At 59.2% G+C, this 26,008-nt stretch overlaps 1 protein-coding gene across 5 annotated transcripts in view; it reads right to left on the reverse strand.

The window, feature by feature from the left end:
* Positions 1-26,008, reverse strand: part of KIF21B (kinesin family member 21B) — a 50,496-nt gene that overhangs the window by 19,879 nt on the left and 4,609 nt on the right. For all 5 annotated transcript variants that reach the window (XR_003963843.4, XM_030291865.4, XM_030291863.4 and 2 more), the window contains exons 2-24: positions 13,959-14,181; positions 13,466-13,648; positions 11,179-11,328; positions 10,821-10,955; positions 10,327-10,494; positions 9,735-9,850; positions 8,979-9,174; positions 7,883-8,072; positions 7,712-7,775; positions 6,646-6,867; positions 6,288-6,369; positions 5,769-5,886; positions 5,293-5,484; positions 4,513-4,712; positions 4,248-4,355; positions 3,519-3,587; positions 2,901-3,130; positions 2,354-2,501; positions 2,062-2,256; positions 1,152-1,253; positions 872-1,037; positions 536-596; positions 171-228 (exon numbers count right to left, since the gene is read on the reverse strand). Coding sequence is in view for 4 of the 5 variants with exons in the window: in XM_030291865.4 (XP_030147725.4) it covers positions 171-228; positions 536-596; positions 872-1,037; positions 1,152-1,253; positions 2,062-2,256; positions 2,354-2,501; positions 2,901-3,130; positions 3,519-3,587; positions 4,248-4,355; positions 4,513-4,712; positions 5,293-5,484; positions 5,769-5,886; positions 6,288-6,369; positions 6,646-6,867; positions 7,712-7,775; positions 7,883-8,072; positions 8,979-9,174; positions 9,735-9,850; positions 10,327-10,494; positions 10,821-10,955; positions 11,179-11,328; positions 13,466-13,648; positions 13,959-14,181 (3,376 nt within the window). In the remaining variant the exon portion in view is untranslated. The remainder of the gene's footprint in view (positions 1-170; positions 229-535; positions 597-871; positions 1,038-1,151; positions 1,254-2,061; positions 2,257-2,353; positions 2,502-2,900; positions 3,131-3,518; positions 3,588-4,247; positions 4,356-4,512; positions 4,713-5,292; positions 5,485-5,768; positions 5,887-6,287; positions 6,370-6,645; positions 6,868-7,711; positions 7,776-7,882; positions 8,073-8,978; positions 9,175-9,734; positions 9,851-10,326; positions 10,495-10,820; positions 10,956-11,178; positions 11,329-13,465; positions 13,649-13,958; positions 14,182-26,008) is intronic.

A 26,008-nucleotide genomic window follows, 5' to 3' on the forward strand; every position in this document is an offset into this window, starting at 1 on the left:
GTTTCCCAGGTCTCTGTGCCAGGAGAGCTTGGTTCTGCCCATCCTGAGAGCAGGCATACTGCCTGATGCCAAGCCTGGCTCCCCAAGGTAGAGGCCTGAAGCATCACTGAACATCCCTCCATCCCTCCTCCCTGTCTCTGTGACCAGGACACATAGAAAGGCCAACTGACCTTGAACTTGAAGTCATCCTGGCTTGCTGAACCCTTCATGGTGAAAGACTGGGAGATGCTGCAAGGAGAAAAGAGCAAAGATGGATCTTCAGCGCCAAACTCTCTTCAGAAAGCTGGTGCCACTGGTCCACCAGACTCCTTGGGTCACCCTCTGCTCCCCAGCACCCCTTCTCCAAGGAATGACCAAGCCTTCCCTCCCTGCTCGTGTCCAAGAGACATCCTGCTCCCTCCACCAAGGGCTGGGCTCCAAAGAAAAGCTCAGGTGGGGCCTTGTTCACCCATGGCCCTCTATGAGGTCCATGAATGACATCAGGCATTGTGCCCCAGCCACCACCACCTTAGGCTGTGCCAGGCTGGCTGCTCACCTCCCATCTGAGGCCAGGCTGAATTCTGAAACCTCCTCATCCGTGCTGGTGTAGCCGTTCTCTGCGAGAGGGAGACAGTGCATCAGCAGAGGGGACCCCACTGCCACCAGCCCCACCCGACCCCCGCAGCAGAGCGGGCAGCCCAGGGAGGTGTGTGGGTGACCCAGCCCTTGTCCCTGCTACCCATGGCCAGGGCACATGCTCCCACCCACCACGGCCCTTGGGGCAGGGTCCCAGCCACAGCACCTCCAGGTGCTTTCTGCAGGGCCAGGACGGGCGGGCAGCCCCCCACAGGCAGCACACCTGGCCCGAGGATGCACCTGCCTGCAGCCCCACCTTGCTGCACGTTGTGGATCAGTGCCTGCAGCTCGGGGTGCGACTCAGCCTTCTCCCTCAGGGCGTCCAGCAGCGCGTGGTTCTGCGAGGAGCTGGCCACGTCCGTCTGCCGCAGGCGCCCCTCCAGCAGCCGGATCTGGGCCTCCTTCTGGGCCACCTGCAGCCCCTGCGGGAGAAGTGCTGGCACTCAGCAGGTGCCACAGGTCCTTGCCACCAGCTCCCCACCCTGGCACCCAGCAAGGAACCCTGCCACACATCCACCCCCAGCCCTGCCCCACACCTTGTCGATGGAGGCTTTCAGGAAGTTGTCCAGCAGCAGCCGGGCTTCGGCCAGGGAGCAGGAGCTGATCACCACCGAGGTGTCCGTGGAGTCCAGCTCCTCCTGAAACACGGACAGACAAGGGCTGGATGCAGCAGGGTAGCTTTGCTGCTGGACGTGGGATGGCTGGAAGGGCCTCCATGGCAAGCACAGCACTTCCATCACCCTGCAAGCAGTGCCCAGTGCAACCCTCACCTCCCCAGCCTGCCCAGTGGCTCCGGGGAAGATCTGGCCATGGGACTGTCCAGCGCTGAAGGGCTTATGCACTGCTACAGAGATTTTGGATCCAACACAAAACTAGACACTGAACAGACACCAGGCTCACCCAAATCCACAACACAAAGCCTAGTGTGAATTAATAGCAGCCCTTCTTCCCTGCTAATCAAGGTGACAGCTGCCAGGGACAGCACACAGCCTCCATTTCAGGCTGCAGGCGTTCAGGCAAACTGGGAGCCGCCCAGTGGCATGCCCAGTATCACAACTGGACACAAAACCTACGTGGTTTCTGCTGGGAAACCTAGGATGTTTCCATCCTAGTCCTCCTAGGATGTTTCCAGCGCATGAAGCAACAACCATGGGTACAAGTGACCACCTCATGTGTCCCCATGTGTCACAGGCTCCCTACAATTCCAGGGCAGCAGGACACCAGCATGTCCATGGACATGCAAGGACCTACCAGAACTCCTCTCTGTAATTAATCACCTAATGAGAAGAGACTGTGTGGGTGAAGCCCCAGCAAGAGTGACAGCTCAAAGGACTCTGGGTCCTCTGAGCAGAGCCCAGCCCCAGCTGGCTGTGCCCAAGGATGCTCTTTCCACAGAGGGATGCTCTCATTTTCTCCCTACTAGCCAGATCCAGTCCTACTGCCCACCTTGGTCTCCTCAATCTGCATGATGGTGGCCTGGCAGTCTGAAATGCTGTCGTTGATATAGTCAATGTTGGCCCCCAGCACCTCAATTTCCTCGTTCAGCTCTTGCAGACCCTTCTGCTCCTTGGGGCTCTCTGCCTGCAGCTTTGCCCGCTTGCCCAGCAATGCCTCCTGCAGCAGTGATAGCTCCTCACGTTTCTGGGGGAAAAGGGAAGGGGATTAGCACTGTCCACACGGCCACCTCCCTGTCCTGCACCCACCACCCAGCCCTCTCTGTCCCCAGTGCTACAGCCACCTTGATGAGCCTCTCCATGTCTGCCTCTAGGTTGACGATGGTCATTCTCTGCATGACAATGTCAAAGATGCGCCGCTCCAGGGACTGCCACTTGAGGCGGGCAGCTTTGCTGAAGGTCTGGCTCGTCCCCTTCTTGGGGAACTTCTTCCTACAACCAGAGGGAAGAAGAGGCATATGGGCAAGTGGCCACACCATGCTGGAGGGCCAGGCTTGCCCCAGGATCTGGGATCTGGCTGGCCAGAAACAGAGGATTCATCTGTGTTGTTTCTGCATTGCCCAACTTTTCCACCTAGCAAAGCGGGACAAGAGATGAGTCCAGCAGGGTTTGCGCCACAACATTTAATCCTCATGGAAGGCCAGCTGTGAGCTCAAGCCCAAGTGACAGTCACACTGCCAGCACAGCTTATCACAGGGTCACTGGTTTAATATGGCTCAAGTGGGCACTAAGCAGCCACTAAGCTACCCTTCAACCTCCAGCACCAGCCAAAAGCCAGGCATGGGGCTCCCTGGGATGTCTCACCCCCCACCACCCAGCCCCTGCCCTGACCTGGCAGGCCGAGCCCCATTAATGGAGGACGAGGGGTCTCCCAGAAAGTTGTTGATTTTCCTGTTCCACTGGCGCACAATGCTGGAGACGGAGCGAGCGCCAGACTCGGGCTCGGAGGAGGTGGTGCTGGCCGAGACCTCGGCGCCCGAGTCCATCATGGCCGGCTTCTGGCTCATCCTGCCTGCCACCCGCTCTGACATGGGCTTGGCCAGACGGCGCAGTGCTGACACCTGCCCGGAGGAAGGACAGAAGAGAAGGTGTCAGCTGGGCAGCCCCACTCAGCCTAAACCCACTGGCATCACCCCCAGGTCCCCACAGGTCTGAGAGCGGCAGCTGTGCAGACCCAAAGCCCAGGACATTTGTGCCTCATGGAGTTCCCTCTCCTCCCTCACAGCCCACCCCTGCCACCAGGCTCTGCTGCTCGGGATGGGGAACTCTGCTGCTGCCTACATCCACTTCCCACCCAGTTCCTGAGCTATAAAACCTCTCTCTGCATTTTGGGGACCCCATTCCCAAAGCCAGCCCTCTCTAAAAGATTGGATTTCTCCAAGCCAAGCACTGGGGCCCAGACCTCCATGGAAGCTGGGGGCTATGTGGACGAAAACCCCCTTTCCTCACCTCCTGGGTTTTCCTCCGCAGCACTATTTCCTGCTGTCGCTTCTGAGATTCCAGAGCCCTGATTTGGAACTGCACAAGTGAAAGAAAAAGAAAAAGACACCCCTGAGGTCCAGCCTGGACGTGCTGACAGTCCCAGTGCTCCCTTTGGCACAGTCTCACTCCCAAGGCTCCCAGCCTTGAGCTGGCTCTGGCTGCACATTCCCCATTCCCACAGCATCCCCCACAGCTCCAGCAGGAGCAATGAGAAGCCTTCAGGAGTGTTCATCCAGCTGTGCTCTACTAGGACCTCCGGCAAGGCTCCACCAAGCTTCCAGGTATCTGTGATCACCTGGAGTGCCAGTGTGGGTCTCAGATTCAGTCAAAGAGAGAAACGGAGAGTTTCTAGCCAGGCAGAAGCCTGGGAAAGAGCTGGAGAAGAATGTAAATAATTCTTTATCTCTCTTGTTGTTCACATTGTTTATAGTTAAGTGCTATCACTGTGCATCAAGCACTGTACACCAATGGAGTGGATTGTTTTCACTTCAGCACCAATGGAGTTGGTCCTCACAAAGCTCTGTATAAAAGAGCAGTGTATTTTGAATAAATCAGAGTTTTACTCTCAGCAGCCTTCTGAGTCAGAGTCTCCTTATTCCTGTCCTGCCTCGACAGTGACACGCCAGAGCAGGACAAAGCCCACCTCCCCACCAGCCCAGCCCCCTGACGGGGCCGTGGCACAAGCCAGGCTCTCACCTCCTGCCGGCGCTGCTCCTTCTTGAGCTGCGCGATCTCCCGGTTCCTCTTGGTCTCCGCCAGCCGCCGCCGCTGCTGCTCCTCCCGCATCTGCTTCATCAGCGCCACCTGCGAGGAGGGGCTGTGTGTGTGCCTCTGCCCCGGGCACCCACCCACCCACCAGCACACAGTGCTCTGCACTGGCCACCAGACTGCAAAGCACTGCTCCAAGCGGGGAGCCGGGCTTGTCCAGGTGGTTCCTCCCCGCCCTGGCACGTCCAGCTACCTTTGCCTTCTTCATCTCGGCCACTTCTGCCTGCAGCTTGCGCAGCTCCCGCTCGTAGCGGGACTGGTTCTTGAGCAGGCGAGCGTGCTCCTTCTGGGCTGCCTGCAGCTTCTGCAGGTCCCGGTTCATCTCCTTCAGCCGCTTCTCGTAGTCTGCCTTGATCTTGTTGGCTTTCTCCTCCGTGTAGCACTCCATGGTGCCTGGTGGGTGGGGAGAGCTCGCAATGGCCATGCAGCCCCGGATCCTCCTGTACCCACACCCCTGCCTGGAGGCAGCAAGCCCTGTGTCCCTCCCCGTCCCACCAGAGCCCCCCTCACCCCATGGTGACCTGGGGTCTGTCTGGGAATACCCGCTGGAAGAGCTGAGCCCAGAGTGGAGATACAGTGGCTGGCCTGAGCAGAGCTGCAGGCTGGGACACACAGCCACACAGACGGGTGACCCTGCCCTATTTAAGCCTGGAGATCAGCCTCACCACTGGGTGTTTTGCCCCTCAGTTTCCTGAGTCCCCCCAGCTCATGAAGTGGTGCTCAAGGCTGGAAGAGGCTTTGCCTCACCACCCTTCTCCAGCACCAGCAGAGCCCAGAGCTGTGCAGCTGACACTGCTCCCATGGCAAGACAAAGGGAGTCTTGGGGGTGGCAGGGATTTAAGGGGAAGCAGGGGGATGACAAAGCTCTACCAGAGCAAGGGGTGGGTGCTTTGACTTAGAGTGAGCTGGGCTGGAGCTGGAACTGGGGTCTGAGACTGTCAGAATGGGATCCCATGGGTGAGGCAATTCTCACTGAGGTTTTGCAGGACCCGGTCCCGCTCCAGCTGCGTGTCCCGAATCTTGTTCTGCAGTAGGATCAGCTTCTCCTCATACTGGTGCTTGAGGGTCTGCAAACGCCGCTGGCTGTTCTCCAGCTCATCAATCAGCTTCTGCTTGATCTCAATCTCACAGGTCAGATCCGCCAGGTCAGCCTGGAAATTCACGGCTGGAGGCAGAGGAGAAAGTCAGGCTGGGAGGCACGGGGAGCATCACTTCCATGGCCCCACTGGGTCACAGCAGTGGAGAGGGCAGAGGAGCTGATGGGAGCCCACATTGCTGGGGAGCAGCAGCACCCCGAAGAGCACTGCAGCAACCCTGGGGCTCTTCCAAGTCCCGCAGAGCAGACATGGGTGGGGCACAGTGAACTCTGCCCCCCAAGAGCAGAGCTCCCTGCCAGAGATACCAGCAGTGCCCCTCCATGCCCATGGCTGCACACAGATTCCACTTTACCCTTCTCCTCTGCATCCGAGTCCGAGTCCACCAGGCTCTCTTCACTGCCCGAGTCCTCATCTTCATCCTCACGCCCATCCTCTTCCTCACAGCCACTCTCATCCTGTTCTTCCTCCTCCTAAGAGATGAGTGCCTAATCTCAGCCAGCAGGATGGTCTGTCCTCCCTACAGCTTCTCCTTCCTCCAAACCTGAGCTCACCCTACGGCAATGGGCCACAGCCCCCAGGTGGGACTCAGCCTCCCACACAGGATGCCCAGGGGCTGCAGCACCATTTCTGGACCCCCAGCACATCCTGTTGAGAGGAACAGCAGTGTGACCCATCCATCCCTTCCCAGCTGACCCCGCTTCATCTATGCTGATTGAAACCAAGCCCCCAAATATGTGGACTCCTCATTTTACATCCAGGCTGACTGGGGAGTATCCAGCTTCTGTCCTGCTCCAGCATGGAGTCCTCAGCAAAATGACCCTTCCAGCCTGGTTCAGGGCTGGCCTGAGCTTGGTCCTTGACACCCACTCACCTCTTCCACCTCGTTCTCATCTGTCTCCTCCCCATTGTCCTGCTGCAGTTTCTGCCGCTTCTTAAACGCCTCCTTCTCTGGGCTGGGGGGAACAGAGTGGGGCTGGTGAGTCCCAGCATGAGAGAGGCCAGAAACAGGTTCTACTGAACCACCTTCCCTCCTGCTTTTGGGCCCTTTGGGGAAAACAGCCTCTGGAATTACGTGTCAGGGAAAAGGAGACCGAGGGCAGGGCAGGGCTGGGAGGGGAACGCGGGTGTGCGGGCTCTGGCCATAGCAGAGGTGGGGAAGCAGGAGACCCAACCCCACAGGGACAGACGGGCACTCAGCCTCCCCCTTCCTTCCCAACACCTCCCCTCACCTCTTCCTCTGCTGCCGCCGCTCCTTCTTCTTCAGGCGCTCCAGGTCCTGCTTGGCCCGCCGGAGGACGTCGGAGGCCTCGGTGTCCAGGGGGGTGGCGGGGCTGCACAGCCCGGCCAGGCCAGCGGGCGAGGAGCCCACGGGGTAGGGGGGCCGGGCAGAGACCCGCGAGAGGCTGCGGCGCAGGGACTCGTTCATGGACTCGCTCTCCAGGAGCTTTGTCCTGGCCAGTGGAAACAGCACAGTCAAAGAGCAGCCATCCCACAGGCCCTATGGGGGGGGTCTTGCCTGGGTTTAGAATCACAGAACAGTTTGGGCTGGAAGGGACCTTAAACCTCATCTCATTCCACATTCCTGCCATGGAAGGGGCAGGGACACCTTCCACTAGACCAGGTTGCTCCAAGCTCCATACATTCACAGATATGGGATAACCACAGCTGCTTCAGGCAAACTGTGCCACTGCCTCACCAAGCTCACAAGGAAGAATTTCTTCCTAACTTCTACTTTAAATCTCTCTACTTTTAGTTTAAAGCCATCTTCCCTTGTTGTATCGCTATCTGTCCATGTAAAAAATAAAATCCAGCACTCTCCCTCTTTCTTATAAGTCTCCTTTAGGCAGTGGAAGGGGCTCTAGGGTCTCCCCAGTCTTCTACAGACTGAACATGATGTGCTCGGATGGTGTGAGCCAGAGACAGAGTCACTGCTAAGCCATTCCCGCTAATGATGGGTCAGAAAGCCACAATGCTGCCAGACAAAGTACCAGGATCGAGCAAGAGACTGGGATGGACCCATCTTTGGGAGGCAGCAGTCCCTGGAAGACCCCAGGCACTTCAGATAGAACTTCCCCCTCCATCAATGCCCACACCAAGGACAACAACAGCCAAAGCACTGCCTGGCACCAAGGCTGGGCCTCCTTCAGCCCTGTGTAGCAGCAGTGCCACCAGCTGCTGTTCCACAAGGCTTGTAGCCCACCCCAGCAGCGCTGGAGGCACTGCGCTGTGTGAGCCACCCAGGCTCAGACCCCAGCCTCAGGAGCCCAGCGAGGCCCCAGCTGTGTGCCCACTCACCTCAGCTCCTCAATCTCCCGGATGTAGTTCTGGATGAGGGCGCCGATGGCTTCGTTACCGTCACCTGCAGCGCAGAGGCACCGGTGGAGAGAGGCACAGGCTGCTGCAGCACAGCCCCGTCCCAGCTGCTGCCCGGGCTGGCCCGCCACGGCACCACCAGCCCAGCCTCACCTGCTTTGGCCAGCATCAGGTTGGCCTCCTGGCTCATGAGGTAGGTGACCCTGCTGTTGATGGCGTCGATGGCCTCCTGCATGGCCTTGACCCGCATGCGCAGGGCGCTGTTCTCCTTCTGCAGCATGGCGTTCTCCCGGAACAGGTCGCTGTAGCCCTCAGTGCCATCCTCCCCGATCACCCGCTTGCCCTGTGGGCACAGGAGGGGAGCCCCTGAGTGCCGGGCAGGCTGGGACATAGACACCACCACTGCACCCCTGGGGCAACCCAACAGAGAGCAGGGACAAACCGAGGGACCAGGAAAGCCTGAGCTGAACATGCAGAGGGTGAGAGATGCTTCAGGGCCTCTCCCTGCCTAACCGCCCCCAAAACCTGGCCAAGGTCCTCCCTTGACAGGCAGGAGATGAGACCCTGTATCTTAAACCTCCTAACTCCTCTCCTAGGGGGCAGGAGGTGGGAGGCAGGAGGGTCTGTCCCACTAAACCTGCCCCAATTCAAACACAAGGAGGGGGCTTTCTGCACCTGTCCCTGCCTCCTCACCAGGGCTGCTCCATCAGCTGCGCTTGCCTTTGGTGGAGTTCATTTTCCTCACAGCAGCTTTTGTGTGGTGCTGTGTTTGGGTCTGTGCTGAAAACAGCACTGAGCCCACAGGGATGGTTTAGCTCCTGCTGAGTGAGGAGCTGTTCCACATCACCCTGACCCACCAGTGTTGGGCCAGGGATGCACAGGGAGCTGGGGGGACACAGCCAGGACAGCTGTCCCCCACTGGCCATAGAGATATCCCAGACCATGTGATGCCATGCTCAGCACATAAAGCTGAGGAAAGGAAGAAGAAACAGGGCATGACCGGAGTGTTGTCCCAAGTCACTGTTACCCTTGACAGAGCTCTGCTGGGCTGGGGATGGCTGAACACCTCCCTGTGATGGGACATGGGGAATGAGTTCCTTGGTTTGCTTTACTTCTTAAACTGTATCCAAACCAAGGAGATTTCTCACTGTTGCTCTCCAGTTCTCTCCCCCATCCCACTGGGGGGCAGTGAACAACTGGCTGCACGTGGCTGCCTTGCTGGGTGCCAGCAGGACGTGGCAGCACTCACGGCCTTGTACTCCATCAGCTCCATCTGCAGCCGGGCGATCTCGGCCCTCAGGGCGCTGATCTGCTGGCTCGTCTTGTCCTGGTTCACCACCACCTTGTTCTTGATGTTGCGGGCCCGGTTGGCGTACTTGAGCGTGTTCAGGGTCTCCATGAAATCCCGGTCAGAGGGGCTCACGCAGGCAATCATGATGGTTTGGCTTGGGGAGGCAAGGGCAGGGTGAAAGACAGTCCCTGCACAGCTCAGCAACCCAGCGGGTGGGAACTCAGCTCTCAGCACAGACCACGTGCCCCCCGACACCCATCCCGGATGGAAGCCCACCCTGGGCCCTTGTGGGTTTTAAAGCAAGGTATGAACTGGGTTCATCCCTCCCAGAGCCAGAGCACCCACAAGACCCCTCAAGCACATCATAGAGCACCGGGCAAAGGCAGCCCTTCCTCAGTGCCTCCCTCCTTGGAGAAGAGGCAGGGAATTTAATCCCATGCTGGGCACCATCACTTGCCAAGTCCCAGATCTGTGAGGGCTTAGGAAGGTTTTGCATCAGCTGATTCTGCCAAAGCTGCTAATCGCACCTGAGGCTGATGAGGAGCCACAGTCTTTACATCTGTAAAGTCATACCATGCCTGGCAGAAGGCACCTCCTCCTCACCAGGCAGCCACTGGAGCCCTGAGACAGCTCCTTACATAGCTCCAGAGCCCCCTCAGCTCCATCTGCGGGGGCACAGCCCCGCAGCCCTCACCCCAGGCTCGGCCCCCTTACCTGTTGCCCCCGAGGGAATCCTGCAGCAGGCGGGTGAGCTTGGAGTCGCGGTAGGGCACGTGCACGACCTTCTTGCTCTGGTCTCCAAGGGCACTGATGACATTCCCCAAGGCCAGCTACAACACAAAGGGAAGCCCCCCCAGATTCAGCCCTGGCTGAGGATGCAGCTGCCATGTAGCCAGCACATCAGGCCTGGGGCATGCCCTGTAGCACAGCTTTGGGTTGCTCAAGGCGCAGGCGTGGGGCTTCCCTTAGCCTGGGCTGTGCCTCTGTCCCAAGCAGCATCAAGCCCCAGAGCGGGTTTTTTAGCTCTGATGAGCAGATCTCACCCTTTTGGGAGCTGCACCCCTGTGCCCAGCTGCCTCCCTCCCCACAGCACGAGTCTCCTTTGGCAGCAGAGCTGTGCTGTCCTTTGAGAGCGGAGCTGCGCTCTCACCACTGGCGCTGTGCGTGTTCTTGCCATCAGGCACAGCCACGACAGCAGCACCCCGACAGCCCAGGGCAGCTCCAAGCAGCACCCAGAAGTGTCCCAGGCTTCCCCTGGCAGGCCTTGCCTTGCCAGTCCCCCTGCCCAGCACAGCCAGTGCCCTACCAGCCCGCAGTTGATGGAGATGCCCTCCTTCGCTCTCTCGCCGGTGGCACCCGTGCGCTTCAGCCTCTCCGAGCCAGCCAGGTCCACAAAGTGAAACTTGGCTGTCAAGGTCTCGTACTCAGCAGCGGGTTGGGATCCATCCAGAAGGCTGCTCACCTCCTCATTCACCTGCAGCCAGGACACACGAGGGGTCACCGCCCCAGACTGGAGCAGGCAGAGGCTCCCAGAGTCGGAGCATTCACCCTCCATATCCAGCCCCTCAGAGATGGGGACAGCATCTCAAGAGCAGCTTGCTCTGAGCCATCCTGCCTTGGATCAGCTCACCCTCAGCTCCCATTAAATCCTAATGCAGGCTACGACTGGAAAGAAGACAGAAAAATCCCCGCTTCCCTTTGCCACACTTCAAACCCTCTCTCCTTCCCAAGGGAATTTCATGCATCACCTGGGTATGGAACCCAAGAACAGCCTGGCCACGAGGCAGGACCACATCTCACCAGCTCTGGGCGGGCACACACTCTCGTCTGGCACAGGTGAATAGTGAAGATGGCATGGGATCGGGAGCTCTGCACGTTCATCTGGGTGCTGGCCGTGGTGCGGGACAGAGCTCCTTGTTTCAGGCACTGGATCAGCTACAACGACACCAGGCAAGGAAGGAAACCTTAAAGTCTCCTTCTGGGGAGTCAGGACAGACCCTGTGCAGCTCAGTGGACACACTGACCTTTTCCAGAACACCTCACTGCGCTCCCATCCTGGGAGAGCTCTCCCCCACCAAGCTGTCCCCACATCGCACATCCCTGGCCAGTGGCACCCAGCTGCCACCCCTGCCCTGTGTCTGCCCCATCCTGCACCCACCTCATCCTGTGAGCTGATGAGGCGTGACGTGACCCCTGTGGTGTAGATGCTCCCGCTGGCATCCTCGTGGATTTTGATGTTGGATTTGCGGTGGCGCGTGTCGGGGTCGCGGGTGCTGTCGAACAGGTCCAGGATCTCCTCGTTGTAGAGCTGAGTGGGGCAGCATTGGGTGTGGGGTGAGCCAAGGCAGCACGGGGCTGCTCAACTGGCACTGCAGGAGTGGCAGGAGCTGCCCTCTGGCACCCTGCTGCCTCTCCCCAGGGCTGTGTGTGCTCACAGGGAGCTCGGGCGTGTGCATGTGCAGGAGAGGAGGCACAAGCACAGAATCGTGGAATCCTTCAGACTGGAAAAGCCCTCTAAAATCATCAAGTCCAACCATTTATGCCAGCACTGCCATGTTCACCACTAAACCATGTCCCCAAGTGCCACACCCACACATCTTCTGATCGCTTCCAGGGATGGTGACTCCACCTCTGCCCTGGGCAGCCTGTGCCAGTGCCTGACCACAACTTCAGGGAAGAAATTTTTCCTAATATCCAATCTAAACCTCAACTGGCACAACTTGAGGCTGTTTGCTTTCTTCTTGTTCCTTGTCCCTGCGAGCAGAGCTTGACCCCCATCTGCCCCCACCTTCCTGTCAGGAAGTTGTAGAGAAAAAAGGTCCCCCTGAGCCTCCTCTTCTCCAGGCTGAGCCCCCAATTCCCTCAGCCACTCCTCATCACACTGGTGCTCCAGAGCTTGCCATGCAAACCACCCAACTGGGTTGGTTTCTGCTGCCCAAAGCTGTCCAGCTCCTGGTGCACACAAGCAGCTCCACTGAGCTTCAAATCCCCCTGACCTCCCTGGCTCACCTGGCCACACAAGCCAGTGAAACCCCACTCTTGTCACAGCTCAAGGTCACCTCTGTCAGGTGCACAGGGGATAAGGGGGCCCAGGGAGTGCTGAACAAGCAGGAAAGCCCTGCTGCCCCAGAGCTGACTCCATCCATATCCAACTCTGCAGTCCCCTCAGCCTGGGGTGGAGGGACACCCCTGCCCATCTGTCCCTGCTGCCACCATTCAGTGTCACCTCTTGCACCCACATGCCAGTGCAGAGGGCTGGGTCACCCCAGGATTGCAGTTCCTGGCCAGCACAAGGGATCAGACTAATCCATCCCTGGCTGCCCCTGGTGCCACCAGGCTCCTCAAAGGTTTAAACCTGCTCCCAGAACCAGGAGCGAAGTCACAAGACAGGGATCAGCCAGAACAAGTCCTGTGCCCCTGCCAGGACAGCAGGGTTGGTGACTGGTGCCTGATGTGGCCATGTGCTGCTTTAGCCACACAGGATTTCAGGACAGGCAGAAAATTGTCCCCATTTCCATCCCTGCACAAAGGATCCCTGAAGAGAAGCCCCACAGACTGAGCACAATTGGGCAGGCAACCAGGACTTGGACAGGCCACGAGATGGGAATGGGACGACAAACAGCACCACAGGGGCTCTGCAGATGGAGACATAAGTGGGAAGGATTTCTCCAGCAAGGAAGTGACTTTGGGCCCTCTCCAAGCCATCAGCAACTGAAGACACCCAGATGTGATGGCCAAAAAAGCCACCAGGAGGCAAGATCACAGCACAGGGCCCCTCCCTGCCCATCTCCTCTGGGTGCGACCTGGGTCACAGCCTCAGCCAGGTGAAGCTTGCTTGGGAGCTCAGGTTTGCTCAGCACCACCCTGTGCTTTCTCACTGGGGCCTTAAAACAGGTCCCACTTGCACCTCTTTGCTCTTTCAGCCCAGGAGCAACCTCCAGGAAAAACGCTGCCAACACATGAGGTCCATGGGCTTCCCAGGACAAACTTCTCCAGGGAATGAAGCAGTTAATAGAAGAGGGTTTGGCTAGGAGAAGCCTGGGCAGAGGCAGGAGAGGATGCATTCTCAAGGCCAGAGATGCAACAAAGGTCATGGGAAATAGCACAGTCCTTCCCCAACCCCCTCCCCAGAGTGGCACTTTCTTCTCCTCCTGTTTCACTGGGAGCTCTGGTTCAAGGCCATGGGCTATCCCTGACCTCAAACAAGGATGGATCCTCAGGGACCAAGCCATAAGGCCCTTCCCCATTGTGGGAGCTCCCTCCACCCAGTTTGTAGCCATGTAGGTGCCTCGAGTCCCCAGTGCCCCAGCACACACCCCAGCCCCATGCTGTCACAGGGCCCAGCTCTGTCCGGAGCCAGCCAGGAGATCTGGAGCAGCTCAAGGCACGGGGTCAGGGACAGAGCAGAGCCACGGTGTCCCCCAGACCCGCCATCACCCACCCACCTCCAGGAACTGGGCGCTGACTTTGAACTCGGGCGCTGCCAGGCCCTGGCTCTGGGCCGCTCGCCTGCGCTCCTCGATGCCGCTGAAGAGGTGGCTGATGGCCCTGGGGATGATGCCCTGCTCCTCCTCCGAGGTGCTCATGTCGAAGCCAGTGCCCATGGTGTAGGTCTTCCCTGCTCCAGTCTGTGCAGAGACAGGGAGGGGAGCTGGCTGGGCCCTCCCAGGCTCAGCTCTGCCCAGTGCACCCCACATTTCCCCTCTGCTGCTTTAGGCTCCCCAGATGTCCTTGCTGAGCCACTGTAACCCCCAGCAACACTCCCAGCCCTGCCACCCCCTCCTCCCAGCCAAGGCCACCTCTGCCCCCAGCTCCCACCCAACCAGGGACAACTCTGTCCTCTCCATGCCAGGTTCTCAGACACCCTCCACCTCCCCTAACCCCCCCAGTGCCCCTGCAGCACCCCTGGAGAGCCCAGCGCCGAGGGCAGAGCCCTACCTGCCCGTAGGCCAGCACAGTGGCATTGTAGCCCTCGAAGCAGCCCTCAATGAGCTTCCCCATGCATGTGGTGTAGATCCGCTCCTGCCACGTGTCCAGGTCAAAGACAAAGTCATAGGTGAAGGCCTTGTCCTTGCCCAGCAGCACCTGGGGCTCGCCAGGTGTCACCGAGGTACAGATGTGGCATCCCTCTATCTTCTCCTTGGGCAGCTGCGGGCGGATCCTGGGGGAAGAGAAGCAGGCTGAGGGCATGGAACCCATGCCCTGTTTTTTCCCACTGTGAAGGGATAACAAAAATAGCAAGATTCACCAAGACATTCTGATAGTGCTGTTTTATGTGGTGACACAAATCAAAGCCCAGCCCATTTTAGGCAGCAGATTAAGATGCATTTGCAGTTGCATTTGTTTTGTACCATAGGAGTACAGCAAGCTTCTGGCACTGGGAAGGGAAGGGAAGGGAAGGGAAGGGAAGGGAAGGGAAGGGAAGGGAAGGGAAGGGAAGGGAAGGGAAGGGAAGGGAAGGGAAGGGAAGGGAAGGGAAGGGAAGGGAAGGGAAGGGAAGGGAAGGGAAGGGAAGGGAAGGGAAGGGAAGGGAAGGGAAGGGAAGGGAAGGGAAGGGAAGGGAAGGGAAGGGAAGGGAAGGGAAGGGAAGGGAAGGGAAGGGAAGGGAAGGGAAGGGAAGGGAAGGGAAGGGAAGGGAAGGGAAGGGAAGGGAAGGGAAGGGAAGGGAAGGGAAGGGAAGGGAAGGGAAGGGAAGGGAAGGGAAGGGAAGGGAAGGGAAGGGAAGGGAAGGGAAGGGAAGGGAAGGGAAGGGAAGGGAAGGGAAGGGAAGGGAAGGGAAGGGAAGGGAAGGGAAGGGAAGGGAAGGGAAGGGAAGGGAAGGGAAGGGAAGGGAAGGGAAGGGAAGGGAAGGGAAGGGAAGGGAAGGGAAGGGAAGGGAAGGGAAGGGAAGGGAAGGGAAGGGAAGGGAAGGGAAGGGAAGGGAAGGGAAGGGAAGGGAAGGGAAGGGAAGGGAAGGGAAGGGAAGGGAAGGGAAGGGAAGGGAAGGGAAGGGAAGGGAAGGGAAGGGAAGGGAAGGGAAGGGAAGGGGCACTGGGGCAGCCCCACCTCGAGTGCTGTGTGCAGTTTGGGGCACCACAGCGTAAGAAGGACAGAAAGGCATTAGGAGTGTCCAAAGAGGGGACATAAGAACGGTGAAGGGCCTTGAGAAACCATATGAGAAGCAGTTGAGGTCACTTGGCTTGCTCAGACTGGACAAAAGCAGCCTGAGGTCAGACCTATGGAGGTCTGCAACTTCCTCACAAGGAGCAGCTCTGATCTCTGCTCCCTGTGACAGGGACAGGACCAGGGAAGGGCTGGGGCTGTGCCAGGGCAGCTCAGGCCGGAGATCAGGGAAAGGTTCTTCCCCAGAGGTGCTGGCACTGCCCAGGCTGCCCAGGGAATGGGCACGGCCCCGAGGCTGCCAGAGCTCCAGGAGTGTTTGGACAATGCTCTCAGACACAGAGTGGGATTGCTGGGGTGTCCTGCACAGGACCAGGAGCTGAACCCTGTGGGTCCCTTCCAGCTCAGGACATTCTACAACCCCTGCTGGAAGCACAGCTCCCGCAGACAGGGGACGGGCAGCACCTCTGCCTGTAGCACAGAGCACACAGGGCAGGGGATGCTGCAGCCAGCCATAACCCTGACCTGTTTGCAGCTGAGAACAGAGGGTGACACATCCCAGAAATACCTCCAGACACCTCCACGAATGAGGTGGCAGGCAGGGCTGGGCACAAAGAACCTGCACCTAGAACTGCCCCCGGCCCACCAGCTCCTCACTGAGCTCTGGCTCGTTCTCCCTGCTGCCCCTGACAGGGCTGGGCACAGACAGGGGCTGTGGCACCGGATCAGCCCCAGCAGGGACGGGGCAGAGCCAGGCAGCCAGGCCAGCACAGCCCCACTCACTCCAACACAGACACATCAAACCGACACAAACACATCAAACCGCAGCTACAAAGGCTTAAAATGCAACATGCAAAACCACGACAAGACAGTCCTCACCGTTTGAAGCAAAGCACCACCCAGCCCAAAAGCTGTCCCTATCCCCGGACTCCCGATGGGACCGGGACAGGCGAGGCTGAGCTGGCTCCTGGCTCGGGCAGAGCCTGTCCCACCCATCACATCCCACCCACTGCACTCAGCCCTGCCTGGGACATGTGGGAGCAGAGCAGCTGGACCTGCACAGACACTGCCGCTCTGCAGGGCTGCACAGACACTGCTGCTCTGCAGGGCTGCACAGGCACTGCTGCTCTGCAGGGCTGCACTGGCACTGCCCCTCTGCAGGGCTGCACAGACACTGCTGCTCTGCAGGGCTGCACAGGCACTGCTGCACTGCTGCTCTGCAGGGCTGCACAGACACTGCTGCTCTGCAGGGCTGCACAGGCACTGCTGCTCTGCAGGGCTGCACAGACACTGCTGCTCTGCAGGGCTGCACAGGCACTGCTGCTCTGTAGGGCTGAACAGGCACTGCCCCTCTGCAGGGCTGCACAGACACCTCTGCTCTGCAGGGCTGCACAGGCACTGCTGCTCTGCAGGGCTGCACAGCTCTGCCTGTGCTGCATGCACCGGCTGCAGGAAGCCGGGGGCTCCCAGGGGACTCCTGGAGAAAGGAGCTGGGAGCCAAGCGCCATGCAGAATGGCTCATTAGTGCTAATGACTGCACAGCTCCGTCCCCGGGTGCTCCATAATCACAGCTATTAATTCCTTCAAACCACATCCCTGGCACGCCGAGACCTGAGCAGCGGCTGTGTGCACTGGGACTCACCATCAGGAATCTCCTGGGCTGGAAGGGACCCACCAGCATCACCCAGTCCAGCCCCTGCCCGGCCAGACACCCCAAATCCCACCCTGTGCACCCCTGGCAGTGCTGTCCAACCTCTCCTGGAGCTCTGGCAGTGCCAGCACCCTCTGGGGAAGAACCTTTCTCTGAGATCCGACCCAAACCTGCCCTGACACAGCTTCATGCATGAGTCTGTGATCCTCACCCACCCAGGAGCAAAGCCCAGGAGGGCCCTGGGCTGTGTCTGGGGGCACAGGGTGCCCCTGGCAGGGCAGGCAGTGCCCAGCACCCCTGCACCCCTCACCCCACGCAGCAGACGCATGGGAACTGCTCTGTGCCTCTGTGGATATATTTAGCTCAGCAGCCACAATAAAAAGCAGCTTCTGATGTGCTCGGTCCCAGACGCGTTCCTGTCGCCTTCCCAGGGTCCCACCCTCCTCCAGAAAAATTATCCCTGACTTTAATTACTTTTGGAGCAAGATGATGTGCTTCCCTCATCCCCGCCCTAGACACGAACAGCAACTGCAGCCTCAGGGAATGGGCAGATGAAGGAACTGGAGCCACAATACGCTTGGGAATCTTTTTCCCTCTCAGGAAAAATTAAAGCAGGTTTTCAGCAAAACATTTCTTTGTCTCCCCACTCCCCCCAGAGGGTTAAATACCTACAGGGGAGGTTTGGACCAGCATGAGCAGCAGCACTAGAGGGGTGGGTGCACATGGATTTTCCACAGGGCATTTAGGAACCCACTTGGAGCTGTCCATGCTGGGCTGCTCCAGTGCCCATACACCAACACCAACATCTGCCCCACTCCCACTCCCCAGACCTCACTGCCCAGCCAGCTCCAAGCACCCAAGGGGCCCATCCCTCACCCTGCCTCTCCCAGCCAGGGCACCTGTGGGGCTGGGGAGGACCCACGTGGCAGTCCTCAGTGTGCTCCCACCCCCATGCCATCCTGTCCCATCTCCCCAGCACCAGAGAGGCCCTGGAGATGCAGGAATCCCCCAGGAAGATCCTGCTCTTCAGGCAATTGGCCAACCTCACCCAGGGATGCCCCTGGGAGGTGCAGCCAGCTGCTGGACAAACACACAGAGCCTGCAGTGAGAGTGGGATGAGCGCAGCAGGAGGGCAAGGATGGGCACTGGCTGCCAAAACTCACCTGGGAAAGCACAGAGACATCACAAAGCATCCTGGGGCCTCATGCAGGCACCAGGAGACATCTCAGAGGGTTTCTCTAGGCCAGTGCAGCTGCTCCTCCTGCTCCCCAGTGTCCAACTGCCCCAGCTCTCCTGCACCAGAGTGTTGCACCCCTGCTGTCCCAGGAATCCCACCAGGCTGGGAACTGGGCAACATGAGACCCCAGCTGGGGTAGGGAGGTGTTCATGTAGTTCCAAGCCATGCCCAGGCACCATGACACCTCCAAACGTAGAATCATGGAATTGTTCAGGTTGAAAACACCCTCTAAGATCACCAAGCCCAACCACTGCCCCAGCTCTGCCATGTTCACCACTGAACCATGTCCCCAAGTGCCTCATCCACACATATTTTGAACACCCTCAGGGATGGCGACTCCACCACTGCCCTGGGCAGAGGTGTCTGACCAGCCTGTCAAGGAAATTTTTCCTAATATCCAATCTAAACCTCCCCAGGACAACCTGAGGCCCTTCCCTCTCCTCCTGTCCCTGTTCCCTGGGAGGAACTGCAGACCCTTCCTCAGCGCCATTCCCTTCTCTGGACACGCTCCAGCCCCTCAATGTCCTTCTTGTGAGGGTTCCTCAGGACTGGAGGTGCCTCTGAAGTGCCCAGCTCAGAGGGATGGGCACTGTCCTGTCCTATGGCTGGTACAAGGCAGGTGCCATTGGCCCTCCTGGCCACCTGGGCACACCTGGGCTCATGGTCAGGCACCACGACAGCATCCCCCAGGTTCTTTCTGCCAGCAGCTTTCCAGCCAAACCTGCAATCCCCTAAGCACCAGCCCAGCTTTCTCCTTGGCCCTGTTCTCAACCCCAGCTGGTAATGCTGGGGCAGGTCTCAGTGCTTGCCATCCTCTGCCTGAGCTTCCCACATTCTCCAACAGAGATCAGCAACTTTAGTGGCCATAAAGTCACCATCTGAGTGTGTTCTGGCACTCCTTACCACTCTAACACTACCAAAAAGGATCCTGGCCACATCCTCTCAGCTCATAGGTCCAGCAGAACGGGGTGTGATACTGGCAGGGTCAAACCTGTGAACAAAGGAGCTGCTCCCTCACCTGCCAGCCAACCTGCCCCACACCTGGTCATGAGGACAGCTTGTGCCAACCAACAGGACTGACAGCAGAGCCAAAGGCATTGGGGTGCCTGCTGCAGGACTGGGACACCCCTGAGAGCCTTGCTGCCCTCCTGAGAGCCCGTGACACAGGCTGCTGTGGTTATGTGACAGCTGGCAACCTACCTGCCCAGTGGCAACCAAAATTACCCAGCAGTTCAGCAGCAGGAGGCTGCCTTCCACCCCCCAGCCTGGCAGGAGCAACCCAAGCCCCTGACAGTCTGTGCCCAGCCAGCCCCACACTGGCCCTGGTGCCACCTCTGCCCCAAGCTGACAGGAGGACACTGGAGCTTGTCCTGAGGCCAGCAGCTCGCCCAGTGCTCATCTCCCTCCCGCTCACATGAACAGCAGCCTCACACAGGCACCCCAGGAAGGAGAAACCAGCAGGACCACGGCCACACCAACCACCAACCCCTCAGCTCCCTGCCAAGGGATGGTGACAAGGACTGGAGAGCCAGGACAGAGCTGCACGGTCCCAGCCAAACGTCCCTGCCAAGAAAACCTTCCCAGGCAGGCAGTGCAGCAGGCAGGAGGTGGGTGGATGGATGGACGGCACACAGAGGGGCAGGCAGGGGTGCAGAACATCCCTCCCCAGCCGGCAGCTCCCGCTGGGCAATGACAGCGTCCCAGATCCAGCAGCAGCATCCAAAGCCACCAGCACGAGCCACGCAGGGACACACACAAAGGGGACCTCGGCTGGAGCGTCCCCATCGCTCCCCTGGCCATCCCTGCCAGGCTGGCAGGCTCTGAAAGCGCCGTCTCCATGGCTGGGCTGCCACCAGACCGAGCATCCTGCAGGAGGGAGGGGAGAGCGCCCTGCCAGCCCAGGGGCAGGAGTGAGGCACAGGAGCTCGGCAGGCACAAAGGGTGAGCTGTTCTGCACTGCTGCCCCGTGCCAGGGAGTGGAGGAGGGGCTGGGAGCCAAGTGCCAGGTGGGCACTGAGAGGCAGGGTCAGCCTGGGCGGGGGTCCCTGATCCCAGCAGGAACAGCCTCCCGGGGGGATCTCCCCATCCCAGCATCTCCAGCCCTGCAAAAGGCAAGGGACGGGGTGGGCTGGCACAGGCAGCATCCCCAGGGGAGGGCTGCACACAGAACTGACAGCAGCAGCCTCCTGCACACCCAAGGGAGGCTGTCCCCTTGCAGGGGAAGGCACAGCTTGGCTGGCATGGGCTGTCTCAGCTTCCTGCCTCCCAGCCCAGCACCACGGCAGCCCCAAGGGGCACTGAGCATGTGGGAACCCAGAGCTTCCCTCTGGCTGCCCTGGGACCCTGGCAGGGGTCAGGAACCCCCCTGGACAGAGCCCCCAGAGACACTGGCTGTGATCTCTGTCCATGGAAAAGAGTTTTCAATCTTACAGGATGAATTACCAGCTCTGAGTGTTTGACATGAGTAATAATTAAGTGTGGCACGGGTAAAATTTTTGGATTCTAGATTAAGAATTCAAAAGGAAAAGATGGAAGAAATTGAGTGTGTTCCTTCCTTTTTCTCCTTCTTCATGCCCTCCATGTTTCACTGTGGTGTTGGCATTTTTCTGTTGGTTCAGGCTGGGGACACACTGTCCAACGTAGGTGACAGATATTGGCACGTTATTGTAAATCCAGCACAGGTAGTTTGTGGTATTTAATGTTTGTACCATCCCACTGAGGGCAGAGCCCCACACGCTGCCCTGCAGGACAGAGCTGCGGCAGGGCAGCAGAACATGTTAGAGATAAACAGAATAAACAACCTTGAAACCAGCACAGACCAATTATGGCTTCTGCTTTGGCAGGGGGCTGACAGACAGAGACTTTTACAATCTCAGAATCACCAATACCTCAGATTCCAACAGGAGCATCCTTTGGCCCCCAGCACTTTGCCAAAGCCACGGCAGCACACTCCCACACCCTCCAGCACAGAGCCAGAGCCCCGACAGCCCCAGCCCAGACTGCCCGTGGGCACACACTGCCCTGGTGCGGGGGCAGAGGGACCCAGATCCATCCCCCAGGATCACCCGTGTCACACAGGGGCTGTTCCACCTCCCAGGGAGCCTGAGCACACACACCCTCTGACATTTCCCAGCGCTGTCAGGAGGCTGTAGGGCAGCTGCTCACAGACTGGGGGATCACAAAGAGCTCCTGTCCCTCCAAGACCTCTCTGCAAGCTGCCTGCAGATCCTACAAAGAGCTCTTCCTCTTCCCTCCCAAGGAGGCTGCCCAGCCAGGAAGGGCTGGCTGCCCAGGGAGCAGAGCCAAAGAGCTGGAGAGTGATGGGTGGAAGAGCTCCGTGGGATTTTCCCTCTCTGTGCCAGGCCCCAGATGCTCAAAGCCACCACCTCCTGTCCAACTTGTCTGCAGAGGGGCAAGGCTACCCAGTGCAATGCTGCTGAGGCACTGCCCCTCACACAGCCGCAGGCATCAGCTGCTGTGGGCTGGCAGAGCTGCAGCTGGCAGAGCCCACCAGGGCACAGCCCAGCTCTGGCAGCCTGTCAGGACAGGTGGGCAAGCCCAGGCAGCACCTGGCTCCTCTCCCCACACTGCCTGCATCAGGCTCCTGTCTCTGTTCCCACATCACCTGTGCTCACCCCACGCCCCACTTCATCTGCATTCACCCCATTCCCCCCCCCACATGACCTTGAATTCACCCTGCTCCCATCCCCACATCCCTGAGCTTGCCCTGCTCCCATCCCCAAATCCCAGTGCCTGCCCTGCTCCCATCCCCACATCCCAGTGCCTGCCCTGCTCCCATCCCCACATCCCCACATCCCTGTGCCTGCCCTGCTCCCATTCCCACATCCCTGCTCCCATCCCCACATCCCCGTGCCTGCCCTGCTCCCATCCCCACATCCCAGTGCCTGCCCTGCTCCCATCCCCACATCCCAGTGCCTGCCCTGCTCCCATCCCCACATCCCCATGCCTGCCCTGCTCCCATCCCCACATTCCCATGCCTGCCCTGCTCCCATCCCCACATCCCCACATCCCAGTGTCTGCCCTGCTCCCATCGCCACATCCCAGTGCCTGCCCTGCTCCCATCCCCACATCCCCACATCCCAGTGCCTGCCCTGCTCCCATCCCCACATCCCCACATCCCAGTGCCTGCCCTGCTCCCATCCCCACATCCCTGTGCCTGCCCTGCTCCCATCCCCACATCCCCACATCCCAGTGCTTGCCCTGCTCCATCCCCACATCCCCATGCTTGCCCTGCTCCCATCCCCACTCCTCCCATGCCCCATCTCTGCTCCCAGTGTCCCCAGCCCCCTCAGAGCTGCAGGAGCACCTCCCCACAGCCCTGCCAGCCTCGCTGCCCTCTCTGCTCCCCAGCTTCACCCCTGCTCTGCCCTGTGACCCCACCATCAGCCAGCTCAGCCAGGAGCAGCTCTCTCATCCCCCAGTGCTCTCCCAGGACATCCCACGGGCCAAGGAGAGCCCAGGCACCACAGAGCCAGCAGGTGAGGAGGCGTGTGGGGCGCTCAGCTTGGCCAAGCAGCTCCCCAGGGCAGGATCAGAACAAAGTGCTCCAGGTTTTCCCACACCTCAAGCATGGATGGGGCTGCCTGCCCTCCCCAGTGGCTGCCCAGATCCCATAGGAGACTTTTCCGAGCCCCATTCTCCCTGAGCATGGGGAGCAGGGAGAGGGCTGGCTGCCAAGGGCTGCCTCTCTGCACACAGGTTATATTGGACACAAACCAAGACAAAGTTCAGCATTTAATTACCACGGCAGGGAAGTGGCTTAGCAATCAGAGAAAATTGAATCAGGCTCCCCAGAGACTGCCAGGTCTGGTCAGCAAACAGTCCAATTAAGAGATATAGGCAGGCAGCTCCCAGAGCAGCAGGCACAGCACAGAGCCCCCCGTGCCACCGTGCCCCAGACAAACCCTGCCAGGGCACAGCTGGATCAGCACCGGGCCAAGACGAGCTCCTGGGCAGCCTGGGCACCCCACAGGCCTGGGTGCACCCAGAGCCCCGCTGGGCACAGCCCAAAGCAGGGACCTTCCTCTACATCCATCCCCCAGGGAAACCCACCCCAACACCACCCAGCCTGCTCCTGAGCAGGGCAAGCCTGCCTGGCACCCCAGAGCCCCCGGGGCTCCCCCTAATCCCACCACTGCAGACTTTCCCAGGCTTAGGGAAACCTTTAAATCAGGCCGTGGCAGGCAGCATGTGCTGCTCATTAGCTGTGGCAGGAGCACCAGGCTGTGAGCTGCACCATCTGCTCCGTGCCGGGAGCACAGCAGGGTGAGGGACTGCACAGCCAGCAGCAGGGACAGCAGGGACACCCACCCCATGGCAGGGACACCCAGCCCCAGGGAGGGACAGCAGGGACACCCAGCCCCATGGCAGGGACACCCAGCCCCATGGCAGGGGCAGCAGGGACACCCGGCCCCATGGCAGGGACACCCAGCCCCAGGGAGGGGCAGCAGGGACACCCACTCCATGGCAGGGACACCCGGCCCCAGGGAGGGACACCCACCCCATGGCAGGGACAGCAGGGCCCAGGGGATGTGGGGACCTGCAGGGACCCTCCTCCCCTCAGCCCAGAGGGGAGCAGAGCCAGACCAGTTTGGGATCTCCCTGGACTCCAGCTTCACCCCCTAAGTGACCTTAGCTCAGGCTGGGATCAGCCCCAGGGGAGCACCAGGGGATGTCTGCACACAACAGACCCAGCACAGCCACCAGCCCCAGGTGGGGTGGGAACACACGTGTGACAGCACATCCCATGTGCCACACGCCCCAGCAGGGCCCCAAGTCCCCTCCAGCCCCAAACCCACCGCCTCAGCAGCAGGATGGAGCTAATGGGGAGTTCAAGGAAAGCAGAACTCACCTGGGGCTGCCAGGCCAGCACTGATCCCACCAAGCACAGAACCCCCAGGGGACAGAGGGACACACTTCCCACCCAGCTCTGAGACTGCCATTTCCTCCCAGCTCAGCAAATCCCACCCCCAGGACCTCTCCCTCTCCCAGGCGCCCTGCAAGGTCCCCACGTCCCACTCCCACCCCAGCTCCAGGTGCTGTGCCCATGCCCAGAGCCAGCGTGCTGCCACTCCCAGTGCACCCCAGCTGCCACTGGGGAAACAACAGCCTGACCCTGGCAGGAGATTCTGCAGCCCCAGAGCCCACCAGGAGCACCAGAGCACATGGGAGTAGGTGCTACAAAAGAGGTGCCTCTCCAGCCCCTCTCCAAAATACAAATAAGGGGATAGAAATAAATAAATATCAATAAATAAGTGTATATAAAGGGATATGGATAATATATTTCTTATTTATAAATATATTGGATAATATATTTATTAATAATAAATATATTACTTTATAAATATAATCGTTTTATATATAATTTATATTATATTATATTATATTATATTATATTATATTATATTATATTATATTATATTATATTATATTATATTATATTATATTATATTATATTATATATTACATTATATTACATTGCATTATATTACATTACATTATATTATATTATTATTTATCGATAATTATTTATATTGTTTAAAAAATAAATTGCTAAAAATAAATATATAAAAATATGCATACTTGTATATAGAATAAATAGATATAATTTTTATACAAAAAGAAGTTAATTAAATAAAAATAAATAGAAATAAATAAATGCCAAGCCCTTGGCCACCAGGACAGGAGATGCAGAGCAGGGATGGCAACATCTCACTGCCAAAGCTGGGCATGGGCAGCGGGCAGGGAGGTGCCCACAGCCCCACAGGGCAGCAGCACAGGGGAGCTTGGCACCAGGCTGCAGCACAGCGAGCTGTGGCAAGAAATCTTCCCCACCCACATCAGGCTCCAAAGGGAATCCCCCAGTCCAAAGGGAATCAATCCCCCAGTCCAAAGGGAATCCCCAGTCCTGGGGCTCAGCTCTGAGCCCTGCCCTGGCAGAGGGGGCACTGACTGTGTGGCATCCATACGGAGAGAGCAGAGGGGCAGATTCCCAGCCTGCACCCCACAGCAGCGCAGGGACACGGGCACACAGCAGGGCAGCGCTGGGCTGGCTCCTGCCCTGCCCAGAGAGGGAAGGGGTGGCAGGCAGTGCCAGTGACTGTGCCCTCCACCAAGGCCAAGTAAAAGCCATCAGCCGGTGCCCAGGGTGCAGGGGAAGCCCTGCAGACTGACCTGCAGCAGCAGAGCCCCACGGCAGCTGTGCTCACGATCCGGCACATCCCAAACCCGCGGCTGTTTAAGCGGTGGCACAAAGTGTTGTGACAGCAAAGAGCCCCGTGGGAGCAGCGGGGCCAGCCCCAAAGAGCCCCGTGGGAGCAGCGGGGCCAGCCCCAGCCCCAGCCCCGGCAGGAGCAGCAGCACAGCCCCGGCCCGGCTGCCTCTGGGTATCCTCACAGAGGGTATCGCCTTCCCTCCCCAGGGCCAGGAGCCATGTTCCTGACAGCTTTGTTTGGGCCTCCATCGGCAGTTTTCTCCTGCCTCCAATTTCACTGCTGAGGCAGCAGCTGCCTCCCTCCATCCTCGACTGATCCCGAGCTCCTGAGGCTGCAGGTGCTCAGCTAAATGCCCTGCCACGGGTGATGGGTGGGCACCAAACCCTCCCCAGGCTGCCCAGGCTGCCCTGCTGTGGGCGCTGGCGCATCCGGGGGTGCAGCCCTGCTCCGCTTTTGAACATTTCCGCTGTAGAAGCCGACTGAGTGCCTGGCTGAAGGCAGGCACGGAGCCCCCTGCGTGCACACAGCACCCCCAGAGCCCAGCGTGGCCCCCAAAAGCTCCCTCCAGGCTGGGGAGCCCCTGTCCCCCTGCTCTTGGCACACACAGCCCCGAGCCACAGCAGGCTGCAAAGCCCCAGAGTGAAAACAGCGGGTCTGGTGGCTTCAGCCCAGCAGCAAAACACCCACAGGAAGGGGCAGGGGCCCTCTGCCATGGCTGAGCTGCCCTCAGCAGGTGCAAAGGGTGCAGAGAAAGGGGCTGGGTTTG

This window comes from Taeniopygia guttata, chromosome 26, assembly GCF_048771995.1.
Source record: "Taeniopygia guttata chromosome 26, bTaeGut7.mat, whole genome shotgun sequence".
NCBI classification, from domain to species: Eukaryota; Metazoa; Chordata; class Aves; order Passeriformes; family Estrildidae; genus Taeniopygia; species Taeniopygia guttata.